Here is a 20,611-nt window from a genome sequence, read left to right as displayed (position 1 = left end):
ATTTAATCTCTTAATAATCCGCTGTTATGAAAAGATTTTTTGCCTTTTTAAGCCATTGTAATTTTTGGTTTATTAACGATTTTTTACGAGTTAATTATGATTAATTACAGATTATTACAGTTAATTAATTACAAAAAATAATTTAATTTAATTTAAATTATTTAATCTCTTAATAATCTGCTGTTAAGAAAAGGTTGTTTGCCTGTTTAAGTCATTGTAATTTTTGGTTTATTAACTAACTTTATTTTTTAATTGTGCCCGTATGTCAAAGTAAAGTACAAAGCAGAATTTGCAGTTTTCGTAAGGTTACAGCCTGAGGACAGACAGGAAAATGGCTTCAGTGATTTCATGACCCACACATTATTTAATGAATTATCTCAGGCCTTGACGCAGCCATGCAGTCTGCCAGAAGATCCCAAATTACCCAAATTAAAGTCATAAAATCTAAATCCAGTCGGCAGGAGCGGCGTCAGACTGTACGTCAGACTGTAGTAATCTGTGCTGGAGCCACCGGGGATAGTTTTAAACGATGCCATCTTTTCACGCCATCAAGGGATTATAGCCGGTTATAGGATTCTTTAAACGACGCTTTGAAAGTCCTTCAATGTTGGCATTCACAATGACATCATTCCTAAATCGCTCGCGCTCGGTTCGAAAGGAAGTGTTCTTTATGCTCTGTAGTTCACCGCAGGCATCAAGGAGCATGAATCCCCCGCTGGAGAGATTTGGTCTCCATCGCAAAAAAAGGTCTTGGATTCCTCACTGATCCATCTGTTATAAGTGATAGTGCGCATGTTTGTGGCCATTTCGGCAGGAGTAATTTCGTCACCGACCACGTGATGGTGCTGGTGGAGACGAAACCGACCTCCAGAGTCACCGTTCACTACACAAAAGAACCGGAAAGAGATGCTTCAAAATAAAGCCGCGTTTTCTTTTGTGCAGTTCAACCTGGTTCGTGTTGGAAATGTTTGCCTCGTACCGTTTAACCATCAAATATTTTTTTTAAGTTCTTTGCCATTGGTGAGATATTTTACAATGTAGTGACTGTGACTGACAATTTCATTTATGTGTAATTATTTAAGCATTTTCAATCAGAATTGCCCTTCATAATACAATGGTTCTTCGCCGACTGTGTATTTTTAAACCAAAATATTAAATTATAATCACTAATTAAATGTTTTACCTCATACGACAACAAACCCAAACTTTTCATACATTACATTTTATATTTCATTCCTTTGTTGATTTATGTTGATCAACTGACTTTTCCCATCACAATTCAAGTTTCGAGATTTCACCAATATTCAAGTATTTTTACGTATATTGGCATTAAATTACTAAACATTATTGTTTATGAAATGTTTTTCATCTTTTAATATTTTAATGACTGAAAAATGAAATTCTACGTATTTTTAAAACTATTTTTTATGGGATTTCCCTTTATACTTGAATGTATTTCAATTTTTGTTTTGTTTTGTTTTTAAACCTGAATTCTTTTGAACCATTATTGACTCAGTCAGTTAAGGATTGTAGTTATCAAAATGGAATCTTGCTTGGATTAGTTATTAACTAGTGCCTAATAATGGAATGTCATGATAAAATATCATCAATATTTTTAAAAAGTTTATTTCTACTTTCATTTCTATTTCCCTCAACAATTCATGGTATTACTGTGTTTTTTGTTTGTTTGTTTGTTTACTACTTTCAGAATGACAATTCTGCAAAATAATATGTCTGTCATTTGTATTTTGTAAAGATATGGGCCCTTTGGGGTGAAGGAAGTGAAATAAATAATAATTAAGTTCTAAGATTGGGGAAGTTGTTTTAACTAACTTATTCCATTTTGTTTTATTGACTGAGTCTAAGTAATTAGTAATTGAACTAACTAGTAACTTATGTGATGGTGGCGCGTAATCTCTGTGCATTTTGTTAATATTCCTTTAATTTTGTTGAATATGTAACTTTTACAGTTTCTCCGTTTTTAAACAAACGCTGTGTAAATTAACCACGAAAAAACAACGCATAAAATGTTGAGATACTTGATGGAATAAGCACATTTTGTTTCGCCTCGCTTTAAAATAGCCTTATTGTGAAATCGTAACCGGATGTGACATACGTAGCATCGTTAGGTTTGACGCCGGTGCCGCGCTGACCAGTGTGTCTGTCCAGTCTTCAGAGAGCAGGAGCGACGGTGTTCCCCGTGCAGCCTTCCGGCGTGGAGATTTATCTTTTGCAGATATAAATACAACACATACGACCCGGGATGCCTTCGAATCAGAACGTTCAAGGTAAGAAGATTCTGCCGAGTGTGTCCGTCGCTAGCTAATACAATAGAGCATCAGCGGGCCGACCACCAGGCTCGTGCGCTCCGCATCAAACCCTCTGCCCTTCGAAAAAACATCAAATTCTTTTCACAGTAATGAAACATTCGCTCTGTTTTGGTTTAGGCGGCAAAGCCTTCGGCCTGTTAAAGGAGCAGCAGAGGCAGAAGCTGGAGGAGATAAACAAGGTATGGTGTGTTCGCGTCTCCGACGGCCACTTAGAGAAGCGGCACTTGACATTGAACGCATCATTAAGGATTCACGACTCCTGGGAATGAACGATTCCCTAAATGCTCGTCAGGAGGTGTGGGTTGTGGATTCTTTTGCTGATGGATTATCTGGGCACTTGTTGAGTCGTGACTGGCTGTCACGTCCGTCTGTGTGCGTGTGTGACCCGCCGGCCATCATTGTCATGCCAACTGCGTTTGTTCTTGGTTCTGGTTTCAGATATTTCACATATTTCAAACTGCCTTCGGGGTGTGTTTTTCACTTGAAATGCATTGGATCGTTTGCATATTGCTAGCAATGAATTGGAATGGGCTGTTGATAAACACCTGCTATTGACAACCAATCATGTTGAACGTCAACGGTGGGTCCTAATATCTACTTCTGATCGGTTTTAAATTATTATTGAGAACTTGGGATCCTTTGACCCATCGTAGAAATATAATATTACACTGTGGGAATGATGAATAGAAAAGGGCTTTCTGAAAATACAAAAGGAATTGGAAAAAAAAAGGAAGACAAACTCATTCACTTCAGTATTTACCATCTTTCACAAAACTATTACTAGATGCGGTCATCATTAAAATGTGGTCCAATGTGAAGATTAATGTCGTCATGAGATGAAAAATAAAAAATTGGGAATAGAAAGTTAAGTTCAAGACATCTGATGTTTTGTCGTGAGAAAGAACTTGGCAAGGTAGTTGGATGACTTCAATGAAAGGTTCAACAACCCTTGCTATTCATGGTGATGGAATGTGTGTTCGTACTCCTCCTCCTCTTCTGCTGTCAGGAAGACGGACCTAATCGTGTCCTTGACTGGCTATCAGTGCATTCAAGCAGGTGTCTGAACAGTCTCCTATTGTCTCCTATCAGTCAGAACTGTCTCCCACAGATGAAGTGGATTCCTGTGACACGTCTGTTATCAGCTCCTCTGTGGAAAAAATGGCGGTCAGATCTCAGCGAGCAGCAGCTGGGAGCATCTGTGTCGGCACAAACGCGCTCAGTGTTCGTTGATTTGATGGTCTCCATTTGTTTAAAAGAGATGAACAGACCCCGACTCTCTGGCTCTTCTGTCTAATAATAGCTTTTTATGAATCCGAGGTTCACACACAGATTACACATTACATTAGTGGGGCTGCTCAAGCTGATCCTCTTAGATATATTTAGAATCTCAGACATGACTAGCGCAGAAATCCACTCTCTGATTATGTTTTTGTAACTTATTCAATAATTCAGTTTCAGGAAAAAAGGGAAGTTGGTGGAGAAACATCCTCAGTTTGTTCGGTTTAATATTGATGAAAAGGATTTAAATAGACATCATCCTTACTCAAGCTCTTTTTGGAACACTTCAGGTAACTCTGCTGCGCACCTTTGTGTCGTCAAACTCAGAAAGTAGCAAAACGGAGGGTGTAAATTCAAGGTTTCCACTACATGTAAACAGCGGTGGCTCACCTCATGGTTCATTGAAAAAACCACAAGGCACAACACCAAAGGAACCTCGGCAAAAGCGTACTTATGCTTAGTCAAAAGTCCTGTAGTAAATCCCTTTTAATTTTGTGAAAACATATAGCTACTGACACTCTATTTTGGCATGGTATTTGCAGAAACAAAATGCAGATCTGTATCTGTTGAAAAAATGTCCCCAGAAAGGGGTAGGAAATATTGAAAAAAATATATCAGTTGTTTAGTTTAAGTAACTTTCAATTTTATCACAATTTCAATAGTGTTTTTTGAGGCTAAGTGGTAGGTTTCTGGTCAGTGTTAGTCCTAAAGGGAAAAAGAAAATTTCGGCTCAAGAACTTTATCACTCTAGTTTGGGTAATTTCCAGATAAATCTTGTACATTCTTTGCCTCAGCTTGCCTCATAACTACAATTATTCTTCCTCTCTTCACATTTTGGAGCACATTAATTTTGTTCTGCATTTAGTTTTTAGCTAACTTTTTTAACAATTAGCAAACTTTGATAGTATGCAAGTGTCTATAGAGTTTTGAAGTGAGATGTCACGTTAGCTGTTAGCTTTGCTAGTTCTAGGGATCTAGGAAACTTGTCAAGATGGGTCCATAGATAAGTTAACTGTTAAGAGACATGAGACACATCGGGACAGCAGACAGACGGCTCAATATAACCCCTAAATAAAGCTGGCAGAGCAGTCTGTCAGACACGAGCGGCTTCTACCAGAGACGTAAAGCATTGATTTCTCATCTCTACAGGTAGCTAAATATTATATGTAAACATAAACAAATGGTAATGTTGGAGACAAACTCCACGAATAACTTTCATTGTAAAAACAGTCAAGAGAGACTATGGTGTGTCCAACACATGGAATAGAATGAAAATGTGCAATATTTATCATGATATTTTACCTTGTCGCCGAAATGACAACATTTATGGTGATATTGTTTTTTGTCCATCCCTGCTGGAGACATAGCATTGAGCACACCTCCAGCAGCATCCCACTTCTTCTCTCACTGATTGTAACGGAAGGTTTCAAATGTTTGTGCCAAACTGAGGGCATGGAGGATCAGAAATACAGCGATGAAGAAGAGCTGCTCAGTCTGGAATCTGTGCTGAGCTGAAAATTAAAAACTGATGACAAACTAGCCTGTATCTCCTCTCAGTAGTAACCCTCCTCCTTTTTCCTGCTTTCCATGTAACATCAGCCCTTATTCTTATTCCTCACAGTCAAATATTGACTTCCACATTCCGACCACATTTACACTGGTCTCTCTTTGGCAGACACAGCCACATCTTTGTCTGGTCTGACTGGTGCCTGAAGAAGGTTGTGAAAGTGTGTTGTCCAGTTTAGATACTTGGATATCATTTGTTGGCCTGGACCCGGATCATCAAGTTCCCTCTTACTGGTCTGAAGTGTCACACTTCCATATACTCAACAATGTGCTGGGTGTTCTCGAAACTTCCTTTTCTGACTAGCTCTCAATTTTTCAAATATTCCGGTTCCAGTCGTTCAATAGATCTTAGGCGGAAAAGTTGGTTTCTCAGTCCGTGTAACAGTAAATCCAATATAATGGAGAAATTGGGTCAGTCACACTTGTTTCTGCTACTCATGACAAATATGTTCATGAGAAAACATTCCACAGTTGCACAGTTCTGACATTGCAGCTGTGCGGCTCGTTCATAGTAAACATCCGCTGGAGTTTATTCTCATTACTGTGTATAATAAACCAGACAGACACATGGAGGTCACCGCAGACTATAATGCTGCTTTGTGTAAAGTGGAACTCCCTCATGGCAGATTGCATCATTATAATTTCATTAGGGAACACACCCCTGGGGATTTCTGCAGCTCTTTATCTCCATGCCCTCAAGAGCTGCTCTACTTTTGGTGGGATAACTTAGGAATTTGATCGGCCACGGACAATATTTGTTGACATTTTTACATGGGTGTGTGTCTCAGACCGTGTTGAGTTTGCTGGCTTATGTATGAAAATGGATGTCCAAAACCAATGCAGGGCGTTCCTCCATTTAAGGTCTCAACCCCTCGAGCATACTGCACTCGGCGTCGGTCAGAAACTGCAAGTAATGATCCATGTTTTCATATGATACAGTGCTCTAAATGATTCATATGATGGGACGTGCCAAAGGCATGAATTTGGCCTGAATAAAACATCAAAATAGACAGGCTGCACGCATGTTTACACAACACAGATCTCCCTGTACTCACTGTCAAACCCAACAACAGCTTTCATCATATGATCACTTGCGGGAAACAAAGAGCTTCTCTGATGCTCGTGATGACTATTTGTGACCATGAAATTAATCTAGAGATAAGAGTAACCATTGAAATCGTCACATATAACTCTTAAAGAGCCCTACCTCAGAAGTTGAACTTAGACGCTCATAGAGTAGCTTCACACCAGAATACTTTTTTATTGTTTCTATTTACCAAGCTACATTTCGTTACAGTTTAAAATGGGGAGCGCTGAGATGTTCCTCAGCTTGTTTGTCCTCATTCTTGTTGAGGAACAGTTTTAATTATCTACGTTTTTCTTGGTGTTTTATAATATGTGAAAAATATTGTATTCACTTCAGTGACAGTTGGAAGGTCCTGATGGGGACTTGGATATTGAGATCCAGGTCCAGTGGCAGGAAAAGCTCCTTGATTGGTTGATTTTCTGCAATGTAGTAGCTCATGTCTGTGAAACAATCCTGTGAAATGATCTTTGGCAGTGGTGTTTGTATTGAAAGCTATAAATAGAAATAGAAATAGAAATGGAAAGTCTTTCCATCTAGTCTGTTGCTGCTGTGGTGGTGTTGCCTATCCATTAATCCCATGGTCATTTGAGTGGTGATGGGCTGAGGAAGCTTTGTGAAGCACTGTCACTGTTTATAAATTTATAGAGCTCAGTAGGTGGTGTAATAAATTGTGTTATTTCTTGTTTTGTATTCTCTTTGTTTTGATTTGACTTGTGACTAAATCACTTCTAAGTAAATGAAAAATTGTTTCACTTTCTTGGATCATAATTCTGGGACTATAAGCCACTACTTTTTTCTTGCTGTTGTACAAAGACGCGGCTAATATATGGATTTTTACAGGCTGAAGAGGGTCATGATGCCAAAATATTGAGCCCAGTCACCTTTGGGATCACTGACGTTTTATTTACATTAAAGTGCTCAAAATGCGCTGTTTCCGCCCGTGCGTCCTCAGGTACGCCAACAGAGCCAATCTCTTGGAGGACCACAGACAAGAAGCAGCAGCTGAGACCAGCTGTGCTGTCGGAACTTCGGACACGCGAACGAACTTTAGAAGAGATCCCCATGTATTTTTAAGCCTGGTGCACCATTGACCTTTCTACGACGCAGACAGCACCACTGCACCCGCAGCTTATAGACCGCTGCGGCTTATGTATGAAGAAGAATATCGATTTTCCTTTTTAAATTTAGTGGGTGTGGATAATATTCCGGTGCGCTCTATAGTCTGGAAAGTATGGTACATTTGCCCTTTTAAGCTACTCAAACATTTGTCCCGATCATGAAGTCTTGTGTGTGTGCTCAGTGGTTTTATTTTCAATTTGAATGTTAGTGGCGTTGAGTCATAAGCAACACATTTCTCTGGACTACCAGTAATATTTTCAGAAATGCCTTTGCCCACCATGTAAGCTGCTCATACTCCCCCGCCCCTTACCCAGTGTTCTGCGGCCTCCTAATTCTGAAATCATTCTCCCATTGACCCAATTATTGCACTTTCCCGAAGCTATTTTAATGCATGGTTGCTTTAGTCACAACGTAGGGCTTCAGACAGCTGACATTGTTCTGCATTGCAGTTGTGAATGGAACTAATCTGTTATTTGGCAACATGGAGTCCATAAGGTGAGGTGGACTCATTTAGCAAACTCATAGGGCTTTTGTGTCAAGAGGAAACTCTGATTATAGGTCTGTTGCGCAGGGTCATCTCAGGACATGCCTCTCTGGCCCCAATATGCCTCTCTGGCCCCAATATAAAAGTGGTGTGTATAAAGACTCAGCAGGCTGCTGTCACTGGTTTCTTTTCATCCTGAACTGAAGTCTTCTGTCTTTCTCAGGAGTACATGGAGGACCAGAAATACAGAGATGAAGAGGACCTGGCTGACAAATTGGAAGGATTCAAAAGTGAGTTCCCTTTTCCACGTCCAGAAATTTGTGAGATTTGCCTTTTTGGTTGCACACGTCATCTTCAGCTGAGTGTTTTGTTTTTCTCTGTGGGAAGGACTGCTGTTATTTCTGAGATGCTTGCAAGATCGAGTCCTCAGCGGCCCTGGAGGAATGCAGAGGGGCGTTTCTCTACTTGTTGTTTCAATAATCTGAACTTCCCAGTGTTTTACTTCATCGCTCCAGGGAGTGAGACAAAAAAAGGGAAACAAAAGGCCAAGTCCATTATTCGTGCCATGTTTCAAGATAACCTGAAGTTTCCTCATATTTTCTGGTCTTATCTGCAGTTTGCATCCATTTCCTGGCTTCACCGTAGAGGGACTTTGAAATGTCATCTGATGTCAAAATGAGGGTTCGCCCTAGCACGGCGCTGGGCAGTGACCCTTGGATTATTCAGTGGATTACATTTCATAATGATCTTTGTGATAATTGGTCATTCATGACGACGTGACTTGGGTTATATGAGGACTTGCTGTCAGTAAGAGAGGTGTGGAAGTTACCAGACTGACTGAGGGGTTGTTGTTCACTACACCAATTTCTTGGTCTTCGTAGATATTCTTCATTTTCGACAGTTCAAACCAGGGAGGGACAGCAACAAATGTTAATAAATATTTAAAATGTGCCCATAATTCTTCAGAAGCAACATTTTCTTACCAAAATTAAAAATATATATCTATAAAGGTTTGCAATTTCTAAATAAATAGAACCATATGATCTGTGTGACTGTCTGAAAATCGGCAAATTTCGATCTTATTCAGCAAAATTACCGGGCAGAAACACCCTTTTCATGGGAACCAGTGTGATGACACTACAAGTTGGGCATTATACAAGTAACATCCCACTTACGACCTGCTCGACTTACGTTCACCTGTACTTACGACTGCAGCACGTAGCTGCCTGGCAACGTGTACGACAGTTACGGCAGCACAGTATCCCAGCATCTCACTCTCACACAGTGATCTACCATTACAGCAGCACCTATAACCCTCGCGTCTTCTATTTTGAATGGCATTCGACTTACGACCAATCTGACTTACGACTTGCTTTTTTTTTTTTTTTCTTTTGGTTTAACTCTACTTGCTTACTGCGCAGCCGTTAACCCTCTGAGCTTCTATAGATATCCCCGCCAGTGCTAACAACAAACATAGACTGAGCCCTCTCATAAAAAGTTTTGGTGAAACAGCAGCGCGCGGCTTTGCTTCTATCAGTGAGCGAGTTCTACCCACTGTCTACACGGATTGGCAGACACTCATATTCACCAGCTTTTAGCGAAACATGCTCACTGTATGACGTGTTCCAACATTGTTTTTCGCGTCATGTAGGGGCAGACAGCATTCTGACTCATAGCAGCAGTGGTAGTTGCTTGTTGGAGAAATTCTAAAAACATATGATTATTTTGGGATGTGGATCAGTGCATCACAACAATCACTCACACTCAAGTTTAAACGTGGTGAACCAAACGCTCTGTGTGTCACTGAATGCTGGACTGCAGAGAGAGCACTGGAGTCAAAAAGTTTTATAATCCAAGGAGTGACTTCTATGAAGAATCTCACGGAAAATAATAAAAATGCTTCACATTTGAAATGTTAGGGCAGAACCATGTGATGATCTTGATTTTAATCCAAACCTATGTGTCTGGTGATCTGTGAAGCTTGATGGAGTAGACATCAATGACTAAATAGTCTTACGGCTTAAACAACTTGTTTGAGTTATTTTTAAAGGAGTTGAAAATGTCTGCCTGTTGTTAATGTACTGTATAATTCAGTACGCTTCCCTAAATTCAAGTTTATTTTTGTTTGGTTTGTGTATATTTATTTTTTGTATTAGTGTTTGTGTTGATGTATATTTGTGTTTTTTTTAAATAAAAAAACAGGTTTGGTCCTGAAATAAGTGATAATAAAAAAATAATAAATATTTGAATAACCAGGCACTAATTGGAAATAAAGGGGTGCTGCTAAAAAAAAGAATCATCCAATTTCTCTTGTTCTGCAGTATAGGGTGCACTGGCGCCCCTTTAGCAAACAGCCTGATGTCCGATCATATCAGTCAACCTATATTGGCCAGATATGACTGTAATCTTACATGCTTAGGTTTTGTGCTGGAATAGATATAATGGATACCTTTGATGTTGACCGGCATGCTAATGTGTAATGACTATCAGGCTCTTGTCATGTGAGGGGGAAACCCCTCACTTGACCTGCCTAGCACCTAATTACCTCTGTGAAACCCACACCAGAGTAGACAGTGGCAGGCTGTTCTGTGCTGACTTATGTCATTGTCAAAAGGAAGACTTGTATACATTGTGGCAAAGCTGAGATGCTTATTTTCCCTCAGTTTCAAGGGAAATGCCTTTATTCAAGGTTTTCCCAGTGCTTCCCAGCGTAGGTGTTCTCTCTTTGCCTGTTTTGCTGTTGTGCATCCTCATTCACACTTTTCCTTACAGTATATAAAGGATCACAAGGTAGCACTCTCACGCTGGACTACATACTGGCAAAAACAGCAGAAAATGGCCCCTATGCGGCTAAGGAGCTGGGACAGCCATGGATTTATTTTAACCATCGTACCACTTTTCTTGAGCTGGGGCCACATTATAAACCATAACTGTTGTCATCATGCATTTTATTTTTATAGAATTCCAAATAAAAATATGGACCTGACATCTAAGAAAGATGAACAGGCACTTCATTTCAAAATATATTTTAACATTTATTTCAATGTATTTTGAGGAACAAGAGATCCACACAAAAATGGCAAATGCGAACAAAAGACAAAGAGAAATTTTAGTCTTAAAACAACATGTCATATTGACTGTTGAACTCATAATGGATAACAAAGAAACGGGACAAAAACAGTGATCAGAAAAATTACTACATATGAGTATTGTTTTAGTGTGACATCTTGGGAGCCATATAAAATACAGGCAAAGGGCCGCATATGGCCCCCAGACCACACTAGGTCTGTTCTTGAGTGTTCCTCTCATTAAACACATGCTTCTGATGGCCTCACGTCGCACTTCAGACACCATCTGTAGTTGAGTATGCCTGTGTTGTCCCGACGGACCACCTTTAGGTGCAGAGAAGAGTCAACCACAGAGCATGGGTTGTATGCTTTTTGTAATGCATACTCATTTTTTTTTGCTGTTAAGTTATATTTATTAAAATATGCTGTTCCTCCTGACATATTTGTAATATGCTAATACCATTGGTCATTCATATTATCGTATTTTCGGCAGAAAAAAACATAAAAACACATTATTTCTCTTTTTCTGCTGTTCCACAACTGAATTTTCTCTGAAGAACAAAAACGCTGTTATCATGAATCAAGTTTTGGTCAACATCAACTTGTGTCCATGAACCCTGATGTCACTGCATGAATGGAGTAAGGTTATCTTTTTGTCTTATGTGCCTGTACAGCCACAATCCAACGGTCGAATTTCAAAGCTTCCCAACTTTGATCAGATGCCCTGAATCAGAAGGTCCAAGATGTAGTCATCACCACTCATTGAAGTGATTTGTCAGTAGTAATGTGTACTGCAGGCGTGAATAAAGCAGTAGAATGTGGCGTGCAGAAATGACGATGACTGACAACATTGCTTGTAGGAAACGCTCAAGCTTTTAATTGGGCCATTTTCTGTGACTGCAGATGATCAACAGGCTGCCTTACGACAAGTGTCCCTCTCAAGAAATGTGTGCAGGGAGGCCCACTTCTCAGAGTTTACAAAACAGGGTCAGCATTGTCCTCCTCCCCTCCCATAGGGTTCGCACAGTTAACACAGTCCCTTCTCTTTCTTGCACTGCACACACAGAGCTGCCATTGTGGGACATAAATGGAGAGTGTAATCTGACTAGAGAGCGCTTCCTGCGAGAAGGGGACAGCAAAATTTAGGCTGAAGCTGGACATTGTTGTCTTTGGTTTCTCATAGAAAGATATTCAGTTGCATATAAGTTATTAGTTTACTTGCAAGGGGAGAGGACAAACCTTATACATTTAACTTGTATGTTTATTTTTTTCACGGGCATGATTTTACATATAATGCTTCCTAAAGTGCTTCTTGCACTTCTAACTCTAATATTCAGAAAATGTTTATAAGAATGATTGAACTTAGATGGTGTTCTGGTCTACTCCTTTCAACTCTCCATGGTTCTCAACATTTTTTACATTTTGCTGTCTTGATGTCCCTCCTTCATCAGCTGTCTTTCTCCGCTTCTTCCCAGTTGTGTTTGCAAATTGCGTCTGGAACCTTCTGTCACACAGCTCTGTTGAATTTTAATGATATCAATGATATTTCAAATGCTAAAGTAAGGTATCTGTTCAATGTGTGATAATATTCAGTCACAACATGGCTGGGAAAGAGGATAGGCCTCACTAGGGAGGATGCACGCAATGGGTTAAAGTGGGGGTCAAGAAGACTTCAGTGTTGCCATGGACCAAGTTGTCCTCAAGATAGCATCATTCAGTCACCTGCCTTTATGAAAACATCCCCACTGCCTCTTACTACGAATTTCTCTCCTCCCAAAAGTCACTTCTCTATAAAATCAACTGATGTTATTGGAAATATTCACTGCACCTTTTTTTTTTTTTTTAAGGTTTTTTGCGAGAAACATTTTTACAAATGAATGCTGACTCGGCAGCTCTCTTGCTTATCTTCCCTCCAAGTGAGCTGCTGACCACCAAAATATGTGCTGAAATACAAAAACACGACTGTCATGACCAGCTGTTGAGCCCTGACCGCTGTTGCGTCAGCCGTCCCAAAGACGATAGCAGCTGCAAATTCTAGACACTTGATACCACTGAAGCTCATCTGTTCTTGTGTTTGTTTTACAGATAAATATTCCGAGTTTGACCTGAACGACCAGGGGGAGATCGGTGAGTGAACGCTCCCATGAACAACCAGCAACTGCTCTCCGATAGCGATCTGACTCAAGTGATTTGACAGCACGAGGGAACAGTAATTAATACTGCGTGTATTGTCTGTCCGGGGTGTGTGTTCACTGACTCGGGTTTCTTGTTTGTGTGGCGCTTTTAAATTAATAACAGATTGCGCAGCATCTCTGGAGAGCTTTTGGCACACAACCTGTTGCATTCCAGTCAAAGAATACCACTTCCTTCTGCGTGAAGACTGTTGCTTTGTGTGAAACAGGCTCCTTTGAGGACCTCTGTGGTATAGTCGCTCAAGGGACCACACTGTTGAATTGTGTGTCGACTGTTGTGGTTCAAAGTCCCTTCAACTATTCAAGGGGATTTCCGTTGAACTGGGGAAGATACTTATGGTTCTAGCCATATTATATATATATATATATATATATATTATAATACTAAAGATTCTAAGTGTAGTTTGGTGGCAGAAAACAGTTGGTGTCTGAAGGGCCCAAGAAGTTTCAAGCTGCATTAACTTTGTTTTGGATCTGATAGAAAATATGACTAAATGCTCTCGAACATCAATGTCAACATGATTAAAAAGAGCCTTTAACTGGTTCGCCAAACACTCACATGCATCATTGTCCTGTTGAATTTACACCAGTAGAAATGATCACTGACATAATTTTGAGTGTAAGATTCTCTTCTCGTCCTTATTGCTATCGTGCACACACTATTGTGTTGTAGCATTTTAAAATAACTGTAGATGCCAAATTGAAGGTTCTGTTGTTGATTGTTAATAAATTGTTAATGTTCCTCCAATCTTTACCTTCCTGAGTCCCAGCATCCTGAAACACCTTTATTTTTCTTTTTATTTGACTTTGATATGTCAGCCACATTTAAGGACACAGCCCACACCATGTGTAGCTCAAACAAGCTCTGCATCACCATCGTAGAAAACCTTGACTGACTCTGTGCCGCTGTGATCCACTGCACTCTAATGCGGAATAATGCAGAAAACAAATTTCCTGCTCCTAAAAAATGTATGCTGGATTACAATATTGTCAAAATAAACTGCAATACACTTATAATAAATCCCATTTCAATGATAATTAAGATAATTTTTTGTTACATACTTGGCTGTTTTAACTTGACTGTGTTATTACAATCTTATTTGAGTCTATACAATAACTGAAGTGCATCTGACTGCTGCTCACCAAGAACTCCCACACAGCATTAGGTCATTATCATACTGTTGCACGTGGTCAGGAGGAAACAGATTATGATGAGCTGCAGTCAGTGTTAATTGTGGGCAATGTTGTGTACTGGAGTCTAAAGGAAACTGGCAGCACATTTATAAGATGATGACCATGGCGCTGATGGAGCCGTCACTTGTCATCACTGTGGAGCACTGTGCGACATTAGTCATTAACCATTATATATTTTTTTTATTTCCTTTCCTATTATAGACCTGATGGGTCTGAAGAGGATGATGGAGAAGCTGGGCGTGCCCAAGACCCACTTGGAGCTAAAGAAGATGATCGTGGAGGTGACCGGAGGCAGCAGCAGCAACACCATCAACTACAGGGACTTTGTCAAGATGATGCTGGGCAAGCGCTCGGCCGTGCTCAAGCTGTGAGTAAACGTCGCAAAATGTTGTTTTGCAGCGTCAGCGAAAGGTTCACCACTCGCTCACCATGGCGACAAAACCCGTCAATGTAGCCTGTCAATAGTAAACCCGTCCTTATCCTCAGCCGGGGATCATGTGCTTAGGTAACTGATTACAGGCTGATTAACCGCCGACTCACACTTAGGTCAGACCTACAACCACGCAGACAGGCAAATATTTTCAGCATGTTGTCAGCATGCAAGCTCATGTTACCTGCAATTTTGGTACAACTCGCAAAGCCAGCAAGAGCTGTTTAAAATCTGCCTCTCGGTGGGTCAGTGAGGAGTGTGTTGGCTGCTACTTGTCAGCGCTGCTGGACTAAGCTGGAGGACAAATCTCATAATCCCAACTACACAACACCAGCCCAGAAAGCACACAACTTTCCCTCTTTTACCCTCAACCTCTATGTTCCAGAGTTAACCCTGTAACACCACAGCTATTATTCAGCTACTGTGTTTCAGTTGTTAAAAGCAAATAATAAATCTCAAAGGTATCTTTTTTGTGTTTATATATATATATATATATATATATATATATATATATATATATATATATATATATATATATATATATATATATATATATATCCATACACTCTTTATAAATACAGTGTGGTCACTTATTTTTATTAATAACTTGGAATCAGGGGAAAAAAATAGAATTGGGGCAAAGGCAAAATATCCCAGGAGCCACGATCTGAACAATGCTTACTACCACGAAGACTTCCAGGAGACCATCAGAGCTCCTCTGGACTAAATGACAGTTTATATATACATATCCATTCTTCAATTTCAGGAGGACAACAGATTTCAGGAGGACAACAGAGCGTGTTTCGTGTTGTTTTATAAAACGTTGGCTAAAATTGAGAATCTTTAAGAGTCACTCAATCATTATACATTTGTGTCTAAATAATAGTCTAAATCATAATGCTGAAGTTAGCTCCATTGCTAACATAACTACATTGCTCAGCGTTGAGTTGAGTTTTTTTTTCTACTGAATCTGCTGGTCCCTATTTCAAGTTAACAAGAGTGAGGAGTGAAAAAAAAATAAAAGAATTTTTGTTTCATTCATGATTTAACATACATCATACAAACTTTTTTTTTTTGTTTTTGTTTTTTTTTTGTGCAGTTGTGATAAAAGTGTTTGAGGTTTGATAGTTTCAAGAAGAAGGTTACAGCAAAGTGAGTTGGGTAGCATCTTGATTTATTATTTCACTCATTCACACAGGGATGAAACTGGTTTTGTATTCAAGAGCATGTTGACCTACATACTTGTAAATTTGCCCAGCCTTGTCGCTGAGGTCGATAACATTTTTGGAGGATTATCAAGTCTTTAAGAGATTGTGAGCTTTAAACGTCATAAGTCTGTTCTGCTGGTGTGATGTTTGTTTGTGGGTTCTTTTGGTGTGTTCAGGTTCTGTTTTGGAGCACAGCTGCTCCTCTGTCTTCAACAAGGTTGGTTAGTCACCTAAACGCACCCACTTTTCCATCATCTCCATGTGATATTTACAGCTGATCCATGTTTAATTCATGGTGTCTATTTTTGCTGAAGTTTGAAAGGTCTTTCGCTAAGTGGGGGCAGAGTCTTTCTTACGAGGCCATCTTCTGTCTGAGTCATGTACAGATGTTGAGTGTGGAGACCATGTGACAGGAACACAGGCAAGGGTTACATCTTCATGTGACTGGGTCTAGAGAACTAGAATTCACACAATTGATACACAGTCTCATCTCAAACTGTCATTCAGTCCAGAGGAGCTCTGATGGTCTCCTGGAAGTCTTTGTTGTAGTTCAGATCATTGCTCTTTGGATGGTTTGCCTTTGTCCCAGTTTTATTTTTTCCCCCTGATTCTGAGTTAATAATAAAAATATCTCATGATGGCGTATTTGTGGAGAGTATTTTTAATTCTTTAAAAATATACGAAGCAGGCGATGTGCAATAATAAGGAGCCAGAACTGGTTCTGACTGAAATAATTTTGGGGGTAAATTGTGCTTGAGAGCCTGCATTGTCACAGACCTTTGCTTCGCTGCAGCAGGGAAGAGACAGCCTTCGAGCTGGATTCAATAACCAATGTCCATCTACTTTCACTGCAGTCTTTGAGTGCAGGACAACCATCCATCACATAGATGGTGTTATTCTGGGATCTGCAATCCCTAGACTGAGCTCCCACCTCTCTTAATTGACGTGAAACTGGAACAAATGAGCCTTTTTTCACACCATGCTTCCCATTTGTCTCACATTTCTAGCTACGAGACTTAATATGCCTGCACTATTTGTACAGTATATATGTTATGAATGCAGTCCGTGTTGCCGTCAGCGAAATCAAATGGCACTGTGGAGTGACAGTTGGCTGCATGGTGTAAGCATCAGCAACTCGACTCCAACGACCAATCCTTGGTCTACATTTGACCATAGTTGGTGTTTGAAAATAAAAGCTTGTCACAAGTATTAAACTTGTGTGTTTGATTGTCAGCTCTGTTGAGCAGGAGACGCGCTTGAGCTCCACTCACCGTCTGTTTAACTGGACCCATGTCTTCCTGCCATCAACATGTGGGGACAAAATAGTCTCTGAGGAGAAATATTGATCTTTAATATAGTCAACAAAAAATTGTGATATTGGAGAATAGATTTTTTTTTTACTTTTTCCCACCATACTTCCTTATGGTATGGTTGGACTGATGAGGCTTCATGAAACAGTGTCCGCATTTTTTTAGATGGCACTCTTGGCTGTAAATTCTTTGGAGTTGACCATTCATTTGAATGAAACCTCAAATCATTTTTTTTAAACCTTCGGGGCTCTGAAGATGCGGGGAGTGTGTCCTAAAGCCTACTAACCCATCACTACTTCATGGGTTAAGTGGAGCTTGGTTTGTAGTTTTCCAAAAAAAAAAACAATTGAAGACGCTTGCTGTGTTCAGCTGTCGTGAGAACATCTTCTCTGTCTGTGTATCAATTATGCTCAGACAAATCCCAGTCTCTCTGTCATTATGCATGACATCATCCTCGTACAACCTTTAGTTCTTCTGCCTGATTTTTATCATGTCTCTCTCCGTGGTGCTGAAGCTGTTGATGACTGACACGTGCGCCAAAGGTTTAGTTGGTTGACCGAAAGTACATGTATGCCTGGACAGATGCTTTTCACACATCATTAAGTTGGAAATTGCTTTTAAATGGTAGATCCTGCCTTTTTTGGGACATTTTTACCAGTGGAGATGAAGGCTAATCGCTTGTAGAAATCATCCGATTCTGTACGTTAATAATCTTGTCCTTCCCAGTGCAATGAGCCCAACCAGTTTGGGGGGAAGAAAAAAGAGAGAATTCCAAGTCAGCAAAGGAAACAGCAACATAGTAACACAGCTCACAGGTAGAGCAGGGATTCCTGCAGAGCTTTATAGCCTGCGCATCCCACTGATAAGAAGTCGTACTCCAGCTTGGAATAGCCTGACTTCAGTAAGAGTCACTCACTTCATTGCGCACAATGCAAGGTGGCCTTCAGTTGTGGAAATGGTTAACCAGGTTTAACTCCCTTGATGGAGTCGACTCTTCCTCCAGAATGGAGGAAATATTCTCTGTTCTTTAAGTCTGTGGCCACCCTTGTGTTCATTCCATTTCTCATCCTGATCCCTTTCTCTTCAGGGTCTTGATCTTCGAGGACAAAGCCAACGGGTCTCCCTGCAAGCCAGCGGGTCCACCTCCAAAGCGGGATATCGCTAGCCTGCCTTAAGTCCAGACTACAAACGGAGCAGAGGGACCACCAGCGGCTGCTCGCTTTCAAAGTCTCTGTAGATGTGGAGTGTTGTTGTTGTCGTGCGGGACCAGTGAGACGGGGTGTTGTTCTTTACAGTGCGTGCGAGGTGACTTTTGTTTGTTCATGGGAAGGTTGATGTTTGACTGTGAATATGACCATTCAACTTTAATCCTTTAATTAAGATGTAGCATCGATAATAATCCGCTTGGTGAACCCTGTAGACTGTGTTTTTAATAGTTTTCGTTTAAGGGAAGACGCGCTCGGCTTTAGCGGCATGGTGTTTGGAGGCTTTCGTAGAAGCACAACAACACACATTCTTCTTTGCACTGTCCTCGGCGGTCTTGCATGGATTCCCGCCAGGCTAATCTTAGTCAGCGTCTCACTTTAGATCAGGTGCCAGAGATTACTGACCCACTTCCTCTGGGTCCGTCCTGAGATACTGATCAGGTATCAGTTACTGTCGGTCATGTGAACTTTTTGTGGTGGGATGAAACAAAATGGCTCCATTTTAGATCTGTGAGGTGAAGCAGGTTTTGGAAGGAATCTACGAGCATCACAAATGTACATAAACTCATCGCAGTACAATCTTTCCAAGTGCCTCGACGAGCAGATGCTGTATAGCCTACACGCAGATTTAAAAAGGAGTGTTCAAGCGGTTATTTTAATAATTCATATATTCGTTTTCACAACATTCTGAGCGATTGATGATCACCAGTAGAAGTGATTTATTTCTTCTTTTTCCTTTGTAACGTGTATGTGCTTCCTCTTTTACCATCTGTCAGTTATCAATATGTGTGTGTGACTCTCTTCTCTTTGTCTGGGATTCATTTTTTCATCCGCATCTTTTATTCATCGTCCCGCTGCGTGTTCTCTAAAATGAGTTCATTGTCCTGTGTAACATTTGATTTGTGCCTCCGATTGAATTCCGCCCCCTGCAGCCGACCCACGCTTATGACTGTGACATTGGTACGTGAAGTGTTTGAAGCTGTCATGATGACATTCTTTTAAATGTTTTGTTTTGTTTACCACTTTTTAATTTAGTGTTGCCTCTCCAACTGTAACATGCACAAACACCAAAGGAATAAAGTTTGTTTTTACACTGGCCTGTCACTGATGATCCGGTATGAGAAGTCCAATATAACTGCAATAAGAAGCAGCCATGACATGACACCTTAATTAGGTCGGTGTTCATAAAAGTTTTGTGACATTTTTAAGACTTTATTCACCAACCTTGATCTCTAATTTTACTGGATGTTTTTGCTCCCAATGTTACCAATTTAGGAGCATACATTTTGTCTACTAGGTCATGATTTCATTCCAGCAAGCTCCTTGCGATTTATTTTTCTATTTTATTTTCATATTAATCTGCTGTTAATGGGGTTCACTTGAGTCTGTCCCAGCTACCTGTGGTGAGAGGTGGGGGAAACCTTGGATAGGTTGCATGTCCATCCTTAAACATATTAACAAGATATTCACACCAACAAATTGTAGTTGCCTTCCGGAGTCCCAAGTATTGGAGGAAATGAAAATGAAAATATAGAGTTTTCTCCAGATTAGTCTCGTGTCATGTTATGAAGCTTTATTTCTCTGTTGGTCCTGTTGATGTCCCTGAGCAACATGCCTGTCCTCAGCCTTTGACAGCAGGTAAATTGTTCTGCCAATTATTTTAGTAAAGCAAAGTGTTGTATTTTAAATTAAAGAAAGAACTAAAACTTCACCCGAATTTCTCCTTTGGAATGTTAGAGGTCACTAGAGTACTTAGAAGATTAAGTCAGATTACAATAAGCACATCTAATTAAAATACTGTTCTGTGTAATAAACCGTCAAGGGATTACAGAGACACAGCTGGAGAAGTAACTGTAACTGTAGGGATAAATAGATAATCCACCCAATGAACCAGAAGAGAAATCTTGGCGTCTGAAACATCAGTGGAGCGACATCTACACTCAACTATGTCGTTCATTTTGCCTTCACCGTTTTTATTAGATGCTGCTTGACTATACTAATGTTCTTTTCACTGTTTTATAGACTAATTTTTGTTGTCTCGGTTGTTTTGTGGGTGGACGTTGCTTTTCAAGTCTATTTGTATCTGGCTTTTTAGGAGTCAAATGTGTCCTCATTGACGTCACCGGTCCACTGCTATTGG

At 40.1% G+C, this 20,611-nt stretch overlaps 1 protein-coding gene across 2 annotated transcripts; it reads left to right on the top strand.

The window, feature by feature from the left end:
- Positions 1–722: 722 nt before the first annotated feature.
- aif1l (allograft inflammatory factor 1-like) lies at positions 723–19,567 on the top strand. 2 transcript variants are annotated; one of them, XM_053862110.1, is made up of 7 exons: positions 723–747; positions 2,170–2,288; positions 2,448–2,509; positions 8,088–8,154; positions 13,018–13,059; positions 14,520–14,685; positions 18,354–19,567. In XM_053862110.1, exons 2-7 carry the CDS (start codon positions 2,264–2,266, stop codon positions 18,439–18,441), a joined length of 450 nt encoding a protein of 149 aa, XP_053718085.1. In that variant the 5' UTR covers positions 723–747; positions 2,170–2,263; the 3' UTR covers positions 18,442–19,567. The 2 variants fall into 2 exon arrangements, with proteins under 2 accessions (XP_053718085.1, XP_053718078.1); XM_053862103.1 differs by lacking the exon at positions 723–747 and having other exon boundaries at positions 2,124–2,288.
- The last annotated feature ends 1,044 nt before the right edge of the window (positions 19,568–20,611 follow it).

Source organism: Synchiropus splendidus, chromosome 1 (assembly GCF_027744825.2).
Source record: "Synchiropus splendidus isolate RoL2022-P1 chromosome 1, RoL_Sspl_1.0, whole genome shotgun sequence".
Lineage (NCBI taxonomy): Eukaryota > Metazoa > Chordata > Actinopteri > Syngnathiformes > Callionymidae > Synchiropus > Synchiropus splendidus.
The sequence above is the reverse complement of the archived record's forward strand: the minus strand, read 5'-3'. Positions and strand labels throughout refer to the sequence as shown.